We start from the raw sequence: 16,456 nt of genomic DNA, 5'->3' as shown, positions 1-16,456 counted from the left end.
AAAGTATAAATAACAAACTTTGTACATCTTTAGTGTTTTTTTTTTTTTTAATTTAAATCCTAGAGAGCTTCCCTGTCGCTTTGTGGAGTTATTTTTCATTATTGTTATTTTGTTTGACATTAAAAAAATTTATTTTTTAACGTTTATTTATTTTTGAAAGAGAGAGAGAGTGGGAGGGAGCATGAGCAGGGGAGGGGCAGAGAGAGAGGGAGACAGAATCTGAAGGAGGCTCCACGCTCTGAGCTGTTAGCACAGAGCCCAATGCGGGGCTCGAACCCACAAACTGTGGGATCATGACCTGAACCAAATTTGGACTCTTAACCGACTGAACCACCCAGGCACCCCTGGCATTTTCTGTTAAATGGAATTCCCATAGTTGATGCCTGTATTAATAGACACTGGGTTGTTCCCATTTGCTGTGGTAAATTGTTTTGTTTTAAGTTTATTTTGAGAGGGAGACAAACATGAGTGGGCAAGGGGCAGAAAGAGAGGGGTAGAGAGAGAATCCCAAGAGGGCTCCACACTCTCCACACAGAGCCTGGTGTGGGGCTTGAATCTGTAAACCGTGAGATCATGACCTGAGCTGAAATCAAGAGTCGGATGCTCAACCTACTGAGCCATCCAGGAACTCTCCAGTTGCTCTAGCAAATTTTTTATTATTATTTTTTTGAGGCTTTTTAAAAATTTATTTTTATACTGTGTATTCTGTCTAGATTTTTCTTAATTAAAAAAATTTTTTTAAACATTTATTATTGAGAGACAGAGACAGAGCATGAGCATGGGAGGGACAGAGAGAACGGGAGACACAGAACCTGAACTAGGCTCCAGGCCCTGAGCTATCAGCACAGAGCCTGATGTGGGGCAAAGTCTCACACCGCAAGATCATGACCTGAGCCTAATTTGGATGCTTAACCGACTGAGCCAGCCATGCGCCCCTTAATTTTTTTTAATGTTTTTATTTTTGAGAGAGAGAGACAGACAGACAGACAGAGACAGAGCACAAGCGGGGAAGGGGCAAAGGGAGAGGGAGAGACAGACTCTGAAGCAGGCTCCAGGCTCTGAACTGTCAGCACAGAGACCGACGTGGGGCTTGAACTCACAAACTATGAGATAATGACCTGAGCCGATGTCGGACCCCCAACCGACTGAGCCACCCAGGCGCCCTAGATTTTTTTTCCTAATACATTGTAGAGGTCTGCCATTGCATCCTGTGTAGATCTACATGAAAAGAAACAGCTGTACAGTATTGAATTGTGTGGATGCAATGTAATCTTTTAACCATTCCCCTATTTTTCCTTTTTTTTTTTTTAATTAGAAAAAGCTGTACCATTACATATTTGTCAGAGTCTATCTGTAACATAAATTCCTAAAAGTGAAGTTGGTAGGTCAAAGTTACAGCATTTCAAATTTCGCTAAATATTGCTGTTTTCTATTGCTGTGAGTGATTACCATAAACTTAGCAGCTTCAAAAGACCCACATTAGCTCACAATTTGATGGGTCATGAGTTGGGACTTGGTGTGGCAGAGTTCAATGCTCAGGGCCTTAGAAGGCTAAAATTAAGGTGTCTCCTGGGCTGTATTCCTTTCTGGAGGCTCTGGGGAAAAATCCACTTACAAGCTCATTAAGGTTATTGGGCAAATTCAGTTCCTATGATTGCAGGACTAATGTCCTGGTTTCTTGACTGGTTGTCAGCTGAGGACCACTCTCAGCTCCAGGGAGCTGCCTGCATTCCTTGCCATTTTGTTTCCTCCACCTTTAGAACAAAAAGTGGAGGATCTCCCCCACTGAATCGCTCATGCTTTTAGGCTCTTTCACCAGTCCCTCCTATAGGCTCAAGTGATTAAATCGGGCCTACAGTGGATAATCTTCCCTACATTAAGGTCTGCTGCTTTAGGACCTTACTTGTGCACAGTCCCTTCTCAGCAACAGAGGTTAGCATGAATACCTGGAAGAGGGTGTGTGTATACAGAAGGGGGCTTCTTGGAGTCCTCTTAGACTCTTGCCTCCCAGTTGCCGGCCACTCTAAGAGTTGTACCAATCTGCACACCTACCCGCTGTATACAAGTGGGCCCGTTTCCCCTCTTCCCCGTGTTTCTATTGGTTATTAAACCTTAGTTATTTGTGAAAGTTTTGTGTTTAAGATATTAGAATTTTGTTCATAAATGTTACACATATTTATCCTTTGTCTTTGCTGTCAGAAGGTTAAATTGTACTCTACTGTATCATTTTTCCTTTGGGATTTCTGGCTTAGAAAGGTTTTTATCTGTTTTCTTCTAATACTTCATTTTTTAAAAAAATGTTGGTTTATTCTTGAGAGAGAGACAGAGACACAGAGCCTGGGGGGGGGGGCAGAGAGAGAGGAGGAGATACAGAATCTGAAGCAGGTTCCAGTCCAGGCTCTGAGCTGTCAGCACAGAGCGCAACCCGGGGCTCGAACCCCCACCAATTGTGAGATCATGACCTGAGCTGAACCGATGGAACCACCCAGGAGCCATCTAAAGTTTTTAAAAATTTTTTTTAAAGATTTATTTTTGAGACAGAGACAGAGTGCAAGTGGGGGAGGGGCAGAGAGAGGGAGACACAGTTCAAAGCAGGCTCCCAGGCTGTGGGCTGTCAGCACAGAGCCTGATGTGGGGCTCAAATTCACGAACCGTGAGATCATGACCTGAGCCCAAAGTCAGATACTTAACTGAGCCACCCAGGCGCCCAACTAATACTTCATTTTTAAAAAATGTATATCTATGATCAAAATGACAAGCCACTTGTCATAACTGCATGTATTAGAATTATAACGTTAGAATTAAATAACATTAGCATTAAACTATTATCGTTGCAATTCCATACAACTGCCTCACTTGCTGACATTTGAGATGTTAAGTATATGGTTTCTTTTTCAGATTCCTTTCTCCAAATTTTTCTTCTCTAATCAAGGAAGAATCCGGGATGCCCAGTACCAGCTTCTGCTTGATAAGGTAACATTTTCCTGTACTTTCACTCAGAACTGTTCCCTTTAGTGAAACAGAACTCCTGTGAGGATCATTTCAGTTCATTTTTGAGGGCTGGCAAATGAAAGCTAAAAATTCTTGAGGCCATCCCTGTTACTCCCATATGGAGGTTGACTCAGACATATCTTGTGAGCCAAACCTCCATCCTGCAGGAATTTCCTATGGTCGTCATCACTTCAGCCTGCTCACATTTTATTTTAGCTCCAAAATAGTGAAAAGTATTGAAGTATAGGAGGGCTACAAGGAACCCCCATTAGACATCCATGCTCACCTTACCAGTCTGAAGTGGCACTACTTTGGAGAGGGAAGAGAAAGTAGAAGGTAGAAAATCAGCCCTGCACTTAGGATTTGCTACAGCATTTGAGAACTCTGGTGTACTTGCTAAGGGCTGATAGTGTAAAGACCCAGCTATGTTAAATTCTTTTTTTTAAACGTTTTTGAGAGAGTGGAGAGTGAGCCCTGTGCATCCATGCTAGCAGAGAGAGACGGAGCCGTAGAATCCAAAGCAGGCTACAGGCTCTGGGCTGTTAGCACAGGGCCATGTGGGGCTTGAACCCATGAGCTGAGAGATCATGACCCGAGCCGAAGTCGGACGCTTAACTGACTGAGCCACCCAGGTGCCCCAAGACCTAGTTATATTAATCACCTCAGGAACTTCAAAACTCCAGGAATGGTATCAGTATATGAGATTTTGATCAATTTCTGTATTTTCAATGTAGATCTCTTCTGTTGGATTCACCCTAGCTGATAAAGTGGATGGTCCATTCTTCCTGGAAATAGATTTTATTGGAGTTTTTGCTGATCCAGCCCACACAGAAGAATTTGCTTATGAAAATTCTCCAGAGCTTAACCCAAGACTTTTTAAGTAGTAGAGATGGTATGGTAATTTTGTACTACCAAACTGCATAGTATCATCCATGATGACAGAGACAAAATATTTAACAGCTTCCCATTAACGGCTGGGATGTATTCCCTGAGACAAAGCTAAATGCTATTGCCAAGAAAGGCCCCATAGTGGGAGACACAGCATGAAACCAGGTTCTAAGCTGTACTTCAGCTTAAAGAATGCAAGTCCCGATGTGGAGATAATAGGTAAAGAACTTAACTGTTTTGGGTTAGAATGATTCCTGTTAGGAACTATTCCTGCCCAAGTTGGTATTGTCAAAGCAGGGTGTCTCTAAGATGATTGTTGATGTCTTTGTCTCTCTCTGTTCCTCATAGGTTTCTTGTGTTTTCTAATCCATCATTTAAGGAGACTGTTAAAGATTGCTATACAATTTAGTGATTTTTTAGTATATTCACAGAATTGTCAATCCTTACCATAAGCTAATTTTAGAAAATTCTATCAAGCCTAAAAAGCAACCTTAATTGAGTGCCCTTTGCAGGCACTCATTCTCCCAGCCCAGGTATCTATGGATCTACTATCTTCATGGGTTTATCTTCTCTGGATATGTCTCCTACAAATAGAATCCAATAATATGTGATCTTTTATGTCTGGTGGTTTTTCATTTAGCATAAATGTCTTTGAGATTTATCCATGTTGTATCATGTTATGGTGTACTAAAAAAGAATGAGGTGCTAATAATTTTTAATCCATTCATCCATTAATGGACAGCTGCATTTTCTCTACTTTTTGGCTACAATGAATAATACTGGTGTAAATAGTGCATACAAATTCTTGTCTGGACATGTGATTCTACTTCTCCTGGGTGTGTGTGTGTGTGTGTGTGTATATATATATATATATATATATATACACACACCTAGGAAAATTGCTGGCTCATATGATAGACATGTATTTAACAAAATACCAATCTGTTTTCCAATGATCTCTACCTTAATAGCAAAATCTGAATATATTCAGCACCCAGGAATATATCAGTGTTCTCTGGGCTCACATATCTAACGGTAAGTATAACAGAATTGGTATGTGCTGTGAAAAAATACAGAAGGAAGACATGGTCATTTCTTAGGGTGGGAAGAGGTGGTCAGGAAAGAATGCACAAGGAGTACAAGTAGACACCTGTTAACATCTTAGCTGGTCAACTCAATCTTGGAAGCCAATTTATTTACAAACAATCCATCTACCACCATGAGAAAACAACTATGAAAATCTTAATTAGTACAAAGCTCAGAAGCTCCAGTTAGGTTCAACAAGCATGGCTATGGTGCTAAGCAAGTCGTCTTTTTCCATAAAGTGAGTAAAAGGTCTGTTTCACAGAGCATAATGATCCTCGAAGCAGCAATCCTCAGATTTCAGTATGGCCCTGTATGTTTTTAAATAAGGCTAGAATGAGCAATAGAGTTTTTAAGAGTATGTTGAGTGACAGATGCCAATTATATTAAGTGATCTGAACTAATGTGCATAGGTAACCAGATACTTCACATACGTAGAATATTAATGCCATAACCAACCCAAATGGCCCCCAGTTTGATCAAGACTACTAGATTCTCTAGAGGAGCAAGAAGTGAACTTTCTCAACTTACCCTATTCATAACTTTTTATTGGTGCAATTTCTACTAAAGCTTGTGGTAGAACTACCTACCATCAGGGTAAATGCTGTTGGCTAGAACAGGATTGCAATTAATATTAGAATCAGCACACAGAACTTGACATGAAAAATCTAGGTCAAGAATCTATAGGAGTCTCAGTTCAAAAGTGAATTGTACAGAGACTTAAGTAAAAACCACGTCAAAGAATATGTGAGCCTTAAAGTTAATGTCTTCGGAGATGTAGCATGTTAAGAACGCACTGACACTACATAAATAGTGAACAAAGAACAGAAAAAGGTTTTTTGACTAAAGCAGGGAAGACAGTAGAAAAATATTTACAAAAAGTGTTCAGAATAAGGTAATATTTACAAGACATCAAAAAATTAATCTTCAGCCATAATGAGGCCTCTTCGAGCTCCCAAAACCTTTGCTTTCTTCTCCTTTCGTTTTTGCTCATGTTGCTTCCGTTGTTCTTCCCTAAAGAGGGACAGGTACCCATTAGGCTCTAGTGAAGCTCAAGAATCCACCTGTTGTCACACTCCTGTCCAAGCTTACACTGACCTCCTGCACACTTGCACAGAACACACTCTCATCGGACACTGTCCTCTATCTAGTGGCTTGTCTGATAGAAGCCATATCTGTAAGTCATTTGTGTTAAAGGGCTACCAACTGGTATTTTTCCTTTTATGTTAATGCAGCACCCTACAATTAAGCATGAAACTGGGACAGAAGGCACCTTGGTGCCTTAATTTGTTTTAAATGAGAAATCTCTACTTTTGGAAGTTAGAGGTCAGGTTCAAAATCATATAGTGTGGTGAAAATATTTGAACTAGAACCATAGTCTACTGAATTAAGCCATTGTACTTTTCTGTAAGGAACTGGGGATTCAGACAGGGAGAGTCAGGATTATATTAATGATTTTTTTTTTTAAGTTTTATTAAAGTAATCTGTACACCCAATGTGGGGCTTGAACTCACAACCTGGAGATCAAGCGTTGCATGCTCTTCTGACTGAGCCTGCCAGGTGTTCCTATGTTAACAATCTTAACAGCAAAGTGAGTAAAGGTCTTAGTGGCAGCTGGCTATAGGCAACTCAGATGATGGGCAACCCTGCATCAGTAGAGTTTTATTTGGGGAAAGGACTCCACCAGCACCTGCCACAGCCCACTGCAAGCTCTGGCTTTAACTTGGTTTTCAAGCAGAAGGAAGCCGCTTAGGATCATCCTGGGATCTCCCCAGGTGTAGCCTAGTAACCCAGGTTTCCCTGGGAGTGAAGAATTACATCTATCTGTATACTTAGATGCTCTGGGCACTTGGATTAGGGGCTGGAGGGTTGTCCAGGTGTCCTGTTGGGGCCAATAGGTCATGTGAGAGAACAGTGTCCCCTTCTGTATCACCTACAGAGCTTTGTAAACAGTGCAGTTACTTGGGCCCCACCTCCCACTTACCAAATTAGAAACCATTGTGGTGGGGCTTAGGCACCCATACTGTTAGGCAGTTCTATATGTGATTCTACTCCTACTCTTCCTAAATACCACTATTATCAAAACTTTCTGTCCCTCAGAGGCTTTTTATCTATAGTCTTTCAACATTAAAAGAACTATAGACCTGCATAATTATGTACTCACCTAGTCTGGAGAGGAGGTTGTTTGTAAGTTTTCTTGTGGAAGCTAACTCTGTTTACATGCTCCTTCAGAGAATTATTTTCTTTAGATTGTCCCCATGGTTTCAGTTTTCCTAGTTTAGGAAAGACAAAGAGTTAGGAAGATTCCTGTATTTATAGTCCCAATTTTATTCTCTATCTGGGACTACTCCTTTTCAGTATTTACACTTCGTTTTTATAGGTATTTGCCAGCATAGTTCTATTAGCTTTAATTTCATATTCCACGGATCCAATTTGCATTTTTTTCTCCTAAAAATAAAAGTATGTCCTACTTTTTAATCCTTGGAAAGTCACAGATAGTCCTCATACTACAAAAAAAAATCTTAATACTAAATCCAATTACATAGCACATTAAAAAAAGCCATCACAACCAAGTAGTTTATCCCAAGGTTAAACGTATTTAATATTATAAAGTAGTATTTCATCTAGGCAGTATGTTATTACTGTTAGCCAATAAAAAGTATTTGGAATGGAATGAATGGGAATACTTTGTTAGCTTTAGAACTGGGACCAAATTTCCAGAGGTGTATGTTTTACTTTATTTGTATAGTTAATGACCTATCTTTGAGTGCTGAAGATTATTATTTGCAGTTTCTTTCTTTCTTTTTTTTTTTTTTTTTTAAGTTTGTTTGTTTATTTTCAGAGACAGGGAGGAAAAGAGAGAGACTCCCAAGCAGGCTCCCCACTGTCAGCACAGAACCCCACTTGGGGCTCTAACCCACAAATCCCAAGATCACGACCTGAGCCGAAACCAAGATTTGGACGCTTAACTGACTGAGCCACTCAGACGACCGTGTAGTTTCCCATTTTATGAAAAGGAGTTTCACAACCATCTAATCATTTGATCCTTCAAAAAAAAATGTAAAGTTTTTTATAAAATTTTTTTTTAATGTTTCTTTATTTTTGAGAGAGCGAGCAAGCAGAGGAAGGGCAGAGATAGAGGGAGACAGAATCCAAAGCAGGCTCCAGGCTCTGAGCTCTCAGCACAGAGACCAATACTGGACTCAAACTCAAAAATCGTGAGTGAGATTAGGACCTGAGCCCAAGTCGGAGACTTAACTGCCTGAGGCACCCAGGCACCCCTCATTTGATCCTTTTAGTAACTGATGATGTAATATTTATTTTTCCTTTCCTTAAGGAACTAAATGACTTGTCTAGGGTATAAAAATAATAAGCAGCACAGATGAAGCTCTAAGCCAGGTTTTCTATTGTTAGTGGAAGTTACTGGAGGCCAGAATCATTCCTTAAACACTTTCTGAGCACCTGGTATGTGCCAGGAACTTTTCTAGGTGTTGGGGACATAGCAGTGAAGTGAGAGCAAGGATTTTTGACTGCTTAATCGAATTCAACAGCATATAAAAAGAATTATTCACCATTATCAAGTGGGATTCATTCCTGGGCTGCAGGGCTGGTTCAGTATTCGCAAATCAATGTGATTCATCACATTAATAAAAGAACAGAACCACATGATCCTGTCAATCGATGCAGAAAAAGCATTTGATAAAATACAGCATCTTTCTTAATAAAAACCCTCAAGAAAGTCGGGATAGAAGGAACATACTTCACATATAAAAGCCATTTATGAAAAGCCCACAGCTAATATCATCCTCAATGGGGGAAAAACAGAGAGCTTTCCCCCTGAGATCAGGAGCACAACAGGGATCTCCACTATCACCACTGTTGTTTAACCTAGTGTTGGAAGTCCTAGCATCAGCAATCAGACAACAAAATGAAAGAAAAGGCATCAAAATTGGCAAAGATGAAGTCAAACTTTCACTTTTCACAGATGGCATGATACTCTACATGGAAAGCCAAACAGACTCCACCAAAAGTCTGCTAGAACAACTGAGGCATGAATTCAGCAAAGTTGCAGGGTACAAAATCAATTCCATTTAAAAGAATTTTTTTTATATTTTTACATTTATTTTTGAAAGAGTGAGACAGCATGAGTGGAGGACGGGCAGAGAGAGAATGAGACACAGAATCTGAAGCAGGCTCTAGGCTCTGAGCAAGTGTTCAGCACAGAGCCCAATGCGGGGCTTGAACCCACCAACTGTGAGATCATGACCCGAGCCGAAGTTGGACACTTAACTGACTGAGCCACCTAGGCGCTCCAGAAATCGGTTGCATTTTTATACACCAATAATGAAGCAACAGAAAGAGAAATAAACTGATCCCATTCACAACTGCACCAAGAACCATCAAATACCTAGGAATAAACCTAACCAAAGATGTAAAAGATCTGTATGCTGAAACTATAGCAAATCTTATGAAGGAAATTGAAGAAGACACAAAGAAATGGAAAAATATTCCATGCTCATCGACTGCAAGAATAAATATTGTTAAAATGTCAATACTACCCAAAACAATCTACACATTGAACGTAATCCCAATCAAAACTGCACCAGCATTCTTCTCAAAGATAGGAACCAACAATCCTAAAATTTGTATGGAACCACGTAAGACCCTGAATAGCCAAAGTAATAATGAAGAAAAAAACCAAAGCAGGAGGCATCACAATCCCAGACTTTAGCCTCTTCTACAAAGCTGTAATCATGTAGACAGTATGGTATTGGCACAAAAAGAGACACATCGACCAGTGGAATAGAAAACCCAGAATTGGACCCACAAATGTATGACTAAATAATCTATGACAAAGCAGGAAAGAGTATCCAATGGAAAAAAGACAGTCTGTTTAACAAATGGTGCTGGGAGAACTGGACAGCAACATGCATAAGAATGAAACTAGACCACTTTCTTACACCATTCACAAAAATAAACTCAAAATGGATGAAAGAGGATAGGAAACCATCAAAACCCTTGAGGGAAGGGGAAGGCAAGGGAATTAAAAGCAAATATGAACTATTGGGACCTCATCAAAATAAAAAGCTTCTACACTGCAAAGAAAACAACAAAACTAAAAGGCATCCGATGGAATGGGAAAAGATATTTGCAAATAATATATCAGATAAAGGCCTACTATCCAAAATCTATAAAGAACTCACCAAACTCCATACCCGAAAAACAAGTAATCCAGTGAAGAAATGGGCAGAAGACACGAACAGACACTTCCAAAGAAGACATCCAGATGGCCAATAGACGCATGAAACGATGCTCAAGGTCACTCCTCATCAGGGAAATACAAATCAAAACCACACTGAGATACCACCTCATAATGGTCAGAGTGGCTAAAATTAACACATCAGGAGACTATAGATGCTGAAGAAGATGTGGAGAAACGGGAACCCTCTTGCACTGTTGGTGGGAATGCAAACTGGTGCAGCTGCTCTGGAAAACTGTGGAGGTTCCTCAAAAAATTAAAAATAGACCTACCCTATGACCTAGCAATAGCACTGCTAGGAATTTACCCAAGGGATACAGGAGTACTGATGCATAGGGGCACTTGTACCCCAATGTTTATAGCAGCACTTTCAACAATAGCCAAATTATGGAAAGAGCCTAAATGTCCATCAGCTGACCAATGGATAAAGAAGATGTGGTTTATATATACAGTGGAATACTACTTGGCAATGAGAAAGAATGAAATCTGGCTATTTGCAGCAACATGGATGGAACTGGAGGGTATTATACTAAGTGAAAAAAGTCAGTCAGAGAAAGACAGATACCTTATGTTTTCACTCATATGTGGATCCTGAGAAACTTAACAGAAGACCATGGGAGAAGGGAAGAGGAAAAAAAAAAGTTACAGAGAGGGAGGGAGGCAAACCATAAGAGACTCTTGGATACTGAGAACAAACTGAGGGCTGATGGGAGTTGGGGGAGAGGGGAAAGTGGGTGATGGGCACTGAGGAGGGCACTTGTTGGGATGAGCACTGGGTGTTGTATGGAAACCAATTTGACAATAAATTTTAAATAATCCTTGCTCTCTCGGGCTTACTTTTCAGTGGTAGAGATGGATTATAGTCAGGTAACATGTATCAGGTGAAAGTAACATGCTATGAAGAAACAGAAAACAGCAGTGTGTGAGGCAGGGAAGGGAGGAAAGCCCTCTGAGTTGGTGACAGTTGAGTGAATGCTGCATTAAAACAAGGGAGGGAGCTGTGCAAAAGGGTGTGGGACTAGTATTCTAGGTGGACCAGAGGGATAACAAGTTCAAAGACCTGGAGGTGGGAATGAGCTCAGTCTGTTTGAGGGGGTGAAACACCAGTGTTATTGGCACAAAGTCAGGGGAGAAGGTGATGAAATCAACTTGGGGGAGAGATGAGAACTCTTAGGAGGTTCTGAGCAAATCAGTGACATGCTCTGATCTGTTTTTCAGGTTGGAGTGGGGCCTAGAGGCTATTCCAAAAGTCTAGGAGAGATGATGATGACCCGGATGAAAGGGAGTTGCAGTGGAGGGTGAAAATAGTTGGGGTCAAAGATCTATATCAAAGGTAGAGCTCAGGACCAGCTGATGCACTAGGTATGGGTTCTAAGAGAGCGAGGAGCCAGAGGACTCCTAGGTTTCTCCCTGACAACTCAATGAATAGAGGTGCCAGGGCCACATATGGGAAAAAGAGGGGAGGGCTGCGGGGTGAGAGGAAAGTAGTTGTTTTGCTTTTGGACTACAAATGACTTACCTCTAAATAAGATTTGTTTACTAATTTAAAGATAAACACTATTGGACATGATTTGTGGGAAGTCTTCATGTTTAAAGTAATTTTAGAATCACTGAAAGATACAGATACTTTAACATATGCCCAATTGATATGGGCATTTATATGGCCAGTAAAGGTCCCAGGTTGTTGGACTGGCAGATTCCAGTCTGGAATCACTTGAAAGTTGTAAAAAAAAACCATTCATTTACCCACAGGCCAATTTCCAAGTTTCTTGATTTTGCCTGAAATTTTCTTTGCCCTAACAATGATTACAAGTTATGTCTTTGGATTAACAAAAATGTAGGTCAATCAATTATTTAGTATTTGCTTACTGGACAGTCTTTTAATCATGGGTCATGTGGGCCCAAGGGGAAGGAATTCTAGGGGGTCAAGTGTGAGAATCTTTCACATCCTCAGATCAGCAGAACTATTTAATCTTAAGTCTATTGCATGTCTTGTATCTCAGAACATTCCCACATACCTTTGTGTGGCTCGTAGTTGAGGGGACGAGACAGACTTGCTTTGAGATCAAATATTGGTTTCTTGTTGGAGACTGGAGTCTGTGCTGCTTCAGTTGTCAACTTGAATGGGGTAACAACTACAAAACCAAAGAACAACCCCCCCAGGGCTTAATTAGAAAAAAGATCTATAAAGTTCTTTATTGAAGTACCACTTCTCAATATTAGGAATATCATCTATAGATCATCAGTTTGGTTAAAAAGCAAAAGGGGGAAAAAAGAATAACCAAGGAAAGCTAACCACTGAGATTTGCTTGTGACCAGCTCCCCAAATAGTCTCAATATTATGGTATTTCCTAGGGTCAGCTGGGTGTTGAAAATCCTATTTAAAGAAGTGGGTAAATTTTCAACCTGTGTCCCTGATATTATTTATCCTTTAAAAATATTATACATTAGGTGTATATTATACATTGAGGTGCCTGGGTGGCTCAGTCGATTGAGTGTCTGACTTCAGTCGTGATCTCGAGGTCTGTGAGTTTGAGCCCTGTGTCGGGCTCTGTGCTGATGGCTCAGAGCCTGGAGCCTGCTTTGGATTCTGTGTCTCGCTCTCTCTCTCTGCCCCTCCCCTGCTCATGCTCTGTCTCTGTCTCAAAAATAAATAAAACATTAAAAAAAAAATAAAAAATATTATACATTAGTAGTAACGTTTTCTTTCACACAAATAGATATAAAGCCTGCAAGGAACCTTATCACATATAGATGAAAAGATCCGTGGCTCCGGTTGTTTTTAATAAAACTTATTAAAAAATGTGAATTCTTTAAAAAAATTTTTTTTTCTTTAACATTTATTTTTGAGATAGAGTGTGAGTGGGGGAGGGGCAGAGAGAGAGGGAGACACCGAATCCGAAGCAGGCTCCAGGCTCTGAGCTGTCAGCACAGAGCTTGACACGGGGCTTGAACTCGAACTGTGAGATCATGACCTGAGCCAAAGTCGGACGCTTAACTGACTGAGCCACCCAGGCGCCATAAAATGTGAATTCTTGTACCATAAAGTTAATATACAAAGATGGTAGGACTCAGCCCAATTTATACTAGAGTTGGGCACATTTTATAATTCTTTTCCATCACAGGCTGCACTTGGCTATTGTCCTATGTTAGCACTTGCGTGTATACATGAATAAGCCACCAGCGTCTAGGACCACTCAGTTAAATCCAAAAATCACAAAACCCCTGTGCTTAAGAGATCTCATTGTGTCACTATCAGGTGCCAGTGGTGGTGGGAAACACTGGGGCTGCCCACAATGCTGATGAGAGTTTAAATGGGTACAATTTGACCTGTACAGTAGCCATCTGCAGCCCTGCTAACAGCAGTCCATCCTAGGTCTACAGAAGCTCTTATATGTGTATGGGAGACATGGTTAATAAGAATGGTCCTAACACTATACATAACAACAAAAGCTGGAAATATCCACATGTCCATGAGGAGTAAAACAGATACATTGAAATACATCCGTACCAGTGACGATGAATAAACTTTAGCTCATTTATCAATATGAATGGTTCTTGAACATTATGCTGAGTGAAAGAAGCAAATCACAGGGAAAAGAAATCATACAATTTTATTTCCTTTACATAAAACTCATATCTGATAGTTGGGGAAAAAACTATCCCATCTTAACTGGGCACACCCCTGAATTACCATGAGGAGAAAGCTCTGAATATGGTAAACATTTAGTTTCTGCCTCATGTCCTTATCTGTGACCATTTCTGAGTCCTTTCTCATTATGAGGTAAGGGCTGCTACTCTGTGACCCCAGCTCTCTGTAAAATAACACAGTCATATCTTAGCCAAGTCCACTCCATTTTTAGTACTGCCCTCTGCCCAGTCCCCTTTCTCCCATACTGTAAGATTTAGAATGTTATATGGACTGGTGCCTAGATGGCTCAGTCAGTTGAGCATCTGACTTCGGCTCAGGTCATGATTTTGTGGTTCGTGAGCTCGAGCCCCACATCAGGCTTGCTGCTGGCAGCACAAAACTTGCTTTGTATCCTCTGTCCCCCTTTCTCTGCCCTCCCCCTATGTGTGCTATCAAAAATAAACATTTAACAACAACAACAACAACAACAACAACAAAATATAATGTTATATGGAATGTCTGCTTGCTGGTGTAAATTAAAGGTTAGAATGGGAATTAGCTCATTTAAGGAGGAATCATAAACTTACTGTTCCCACCATTTTGGACCCTTTTAAAATATAGTTGTCAGTCTCATTATTCTATCTTTAAGGTATGACGAAATTCTCAACAGTCTCCACACTGATTATTAACGACACTGTACTCTCCTTTGGTCTGAAGCTCCAGCTGGATTGCTCTAGTCTTGGGCAAGCTGGCAACCCTTTCTATGTGACCAAGGCTCTCTCCTGACACATTCAGTAGGACTCTCCGGAGAATCTTGACATACTTAATTCTAATACAAGCCTCAATCTGCTGGTGGGACTTTTTTAAACTTCATACCACTATTGCAGTATTCTTTTGAAAACCAACTGGTCAATGTAGGTACTAATTAAGTAGACTTTGTGTAGAAGAGTATCCATATGGCTTATTCTGGCTTACACAATCTACTGGTCCATAGTGCGGCATTTATTCTATGAACTCTGGAATCCTGTTTCAGAGTCCCAAAGGACCAAACAGAGGCTATAATGCATACTCTGATCCTCCTTCTCATCCCTGAGTTCGAGAAGGAGCTGAATGCTCTTCAGGGAGGGTTACCATCTTAGGACTCCTCCTAGACAGGATGGAGTCCTCTCAGGTGGTAATCACTTTTTTTGTTTGTTTGTGTGTCTGGCATTTTCCTCACCAATATAAAATGAAAAATATGCTATGGTCTAATTTTTGCTTTTGATTTTATGGATATGGAGTAGCTTTAAGTAAACAGATATAATACTTAATTTCAGGAAGTTACATGCTTAAAGATGAACCAGAGTTTTTGTTCTGTTTTACCAGAAGCAGAATTCCCCTTTGTGGTCTTCAGCTTGCATGTCTGAAGCACAGCCTGGCCTTTTGGGGTACTCCCAGACACAGTCACATGCGGAGACTTCCTGGCTGGAGTCTTGGTCAGTGACCGTTTATGCTCATTATCTTTGGTAGCAGCTGAAAACCTAAACAGGACAGTGGGGTACAAGACATTAGTGCTTATGTCAAGAGTAACTTGTATCAAACACACACCTGTCACCAAGTAGCAAAAGGACTCAATAAATATTTATGTGAATGAACCTCGTTTGCAGAGTAAACATTTTAAAACACTGATACTAAAGCAAATCATTTATCAACTTTTCTGGTAAAATATGGTTTTGTATTCTCTGCTCTCCTTGCCTTGACCAATACAGGACAAAGCAAAGCTCAAAGGAGCTGCCGGGGGGTTCAAGTTACAGTTTAGGAAGTACTTTCTCCTCCTGATGATGTCAAGTCAGAGGGAACAGGAGACTGCTATGCCAAATAAGTAACGGGAACAGATCTTACATCTTCCTAGAAGAATGCCATTTATTTGAAATGTACATAAGCCCATTGTCTACTCTTGGCAAATTGCCATAAAGACATTTCACTGTTTCTATGATGCACAGTTTTTCTACATTTTAATGTCTGAACTTGGGATGTGTTTAATAATTTGTAACACATCATAGCTGGCAGTGATTTTATTTTTTAACGTTTATTTTGAAAGGAAGAGAGCACAAGATGGGGAGAGGAAGAGAGAGAGGGTGATAGAGAATATCAAGCAAGCTCCACACCATCAGCACTGAGACCACTGTGGGGCTTGAACTCACAACCGTGAGATCACGACCTGAGCTAAGAACAAGAGTTGGACACTCAACCAACTGAGCCACCCAGGTACCCTGGCAGTGATTTTTTTTAGTGGTCCCTATGATAATGGTGAATCTCTGGTTGATGGGGTCCTTAGATTCAGTGAAATTCAGAAAGGACAGATATTAATATACATGGTGGTGATGGTAGAATTAACAGATGAGAACTTCTGGACTTCTACTAAAGATGTAGCGGTAATCCTGAATCAACCCTCAAAATTATTACAAAACATTTTACAACACAGTTAAGAAAACTGAATGTTAGGAGAAGTGCCGTGAAATCCAGGCTGCTCCGTATACTGCAGTGTAGCAACAATTTACCCCTGACCATGGTGTCCTTAAGTAGTATTAAATACAATCCAAACTGCCAACTATAGCTACCTC

The 16,456-nt window shown here is 40.4% G+C and overlaps 2 protein-coding genes across 9 annotated transcripts in view; one reads left to right on the top strand and one right to left on the bottom strand.

Moving 5' to 3' along the window:
* Nucleotides 1-16,456, top strand: part of NDUFAF1 (NADH:ubiquinone oxidoreductase complex assembly factor 1) — a 51,166-nt gene that overhangs the window by 20,538 nt on the left and 14,172 nt on the right. For 3 of the 4 annotated variants that reach the window (XM_049613397.1, XM_049613394.1, XM_049613396.1), the window contains 2 exons: nt 2,899-2,973; nt 3,726-4,540. In XM_049613397.1, the coding sequence (XP_049469354.1) occupies nt 2,899-2,973; nt 3,726-3,875 (225 nt within the window). In that variant the 3' untranslated portion in view covers nt 3,876-4,540. Of the gene's footprint in view, nt 1-2,898; nt 2,974-3,725; nt 4,541-16,456 lie in introns of those variants that run through there. The other variant, XM_049613395.1, reaches the window with a different exon arrangement.
* Nucleotides 5,041-16,456, bottom strand: part of NUSAP1 (nucleolar and spindle associated protein 1) — a 44,075-nt gene continuing 32,659 nt past the window's right edge. For all 5 annotated transcript variants that reach the window (XM_049613389.1, XM_049613390.1, XM_049613391.1 and 2 more), the window contains 4 exons: nt 15,216-15,373; nt 12,241-12,357; nt 7,127-7,235; nt 5,041-5,976 (listed from right to left, as the gene is read on the bottom strand). In XM_049613389.1, coding sequence (XP_049469346.1) covers nt 5,883-5,976; nt 7,127-7,235; nt 12,241-12,357; nt 15,216-15,373 — 478 coding nt within the window. In that variant the 3' untranslated portion in view covers nt 5,041-5,882. The remainder of the gene's footprint in view (nt 5,977-7,126; nt 7,236-12,240; nt 12,358-15,215; nt 15,374-16,456) is intronic.

This window comes from Panthera uncia (assembly GCF_023721935.1).
Source record: "Panthera uncia isolate 11264 chromosome B3 unlocalized genomic scaffold, Puncia_PCG_1.0 HiC_scaffold_1, whole genome shotgun sequence".
NCBI lineage: Eukaryota > Metazoa > Chordata > Mammalia > Carnivora > Felidae > Panthera > Panthera uncia.
The sequence above is the reverse complement of the archived record's forward strand: the minus strand, read 5'-3'. Positions and strand labels throughout refer to the sequence as shown.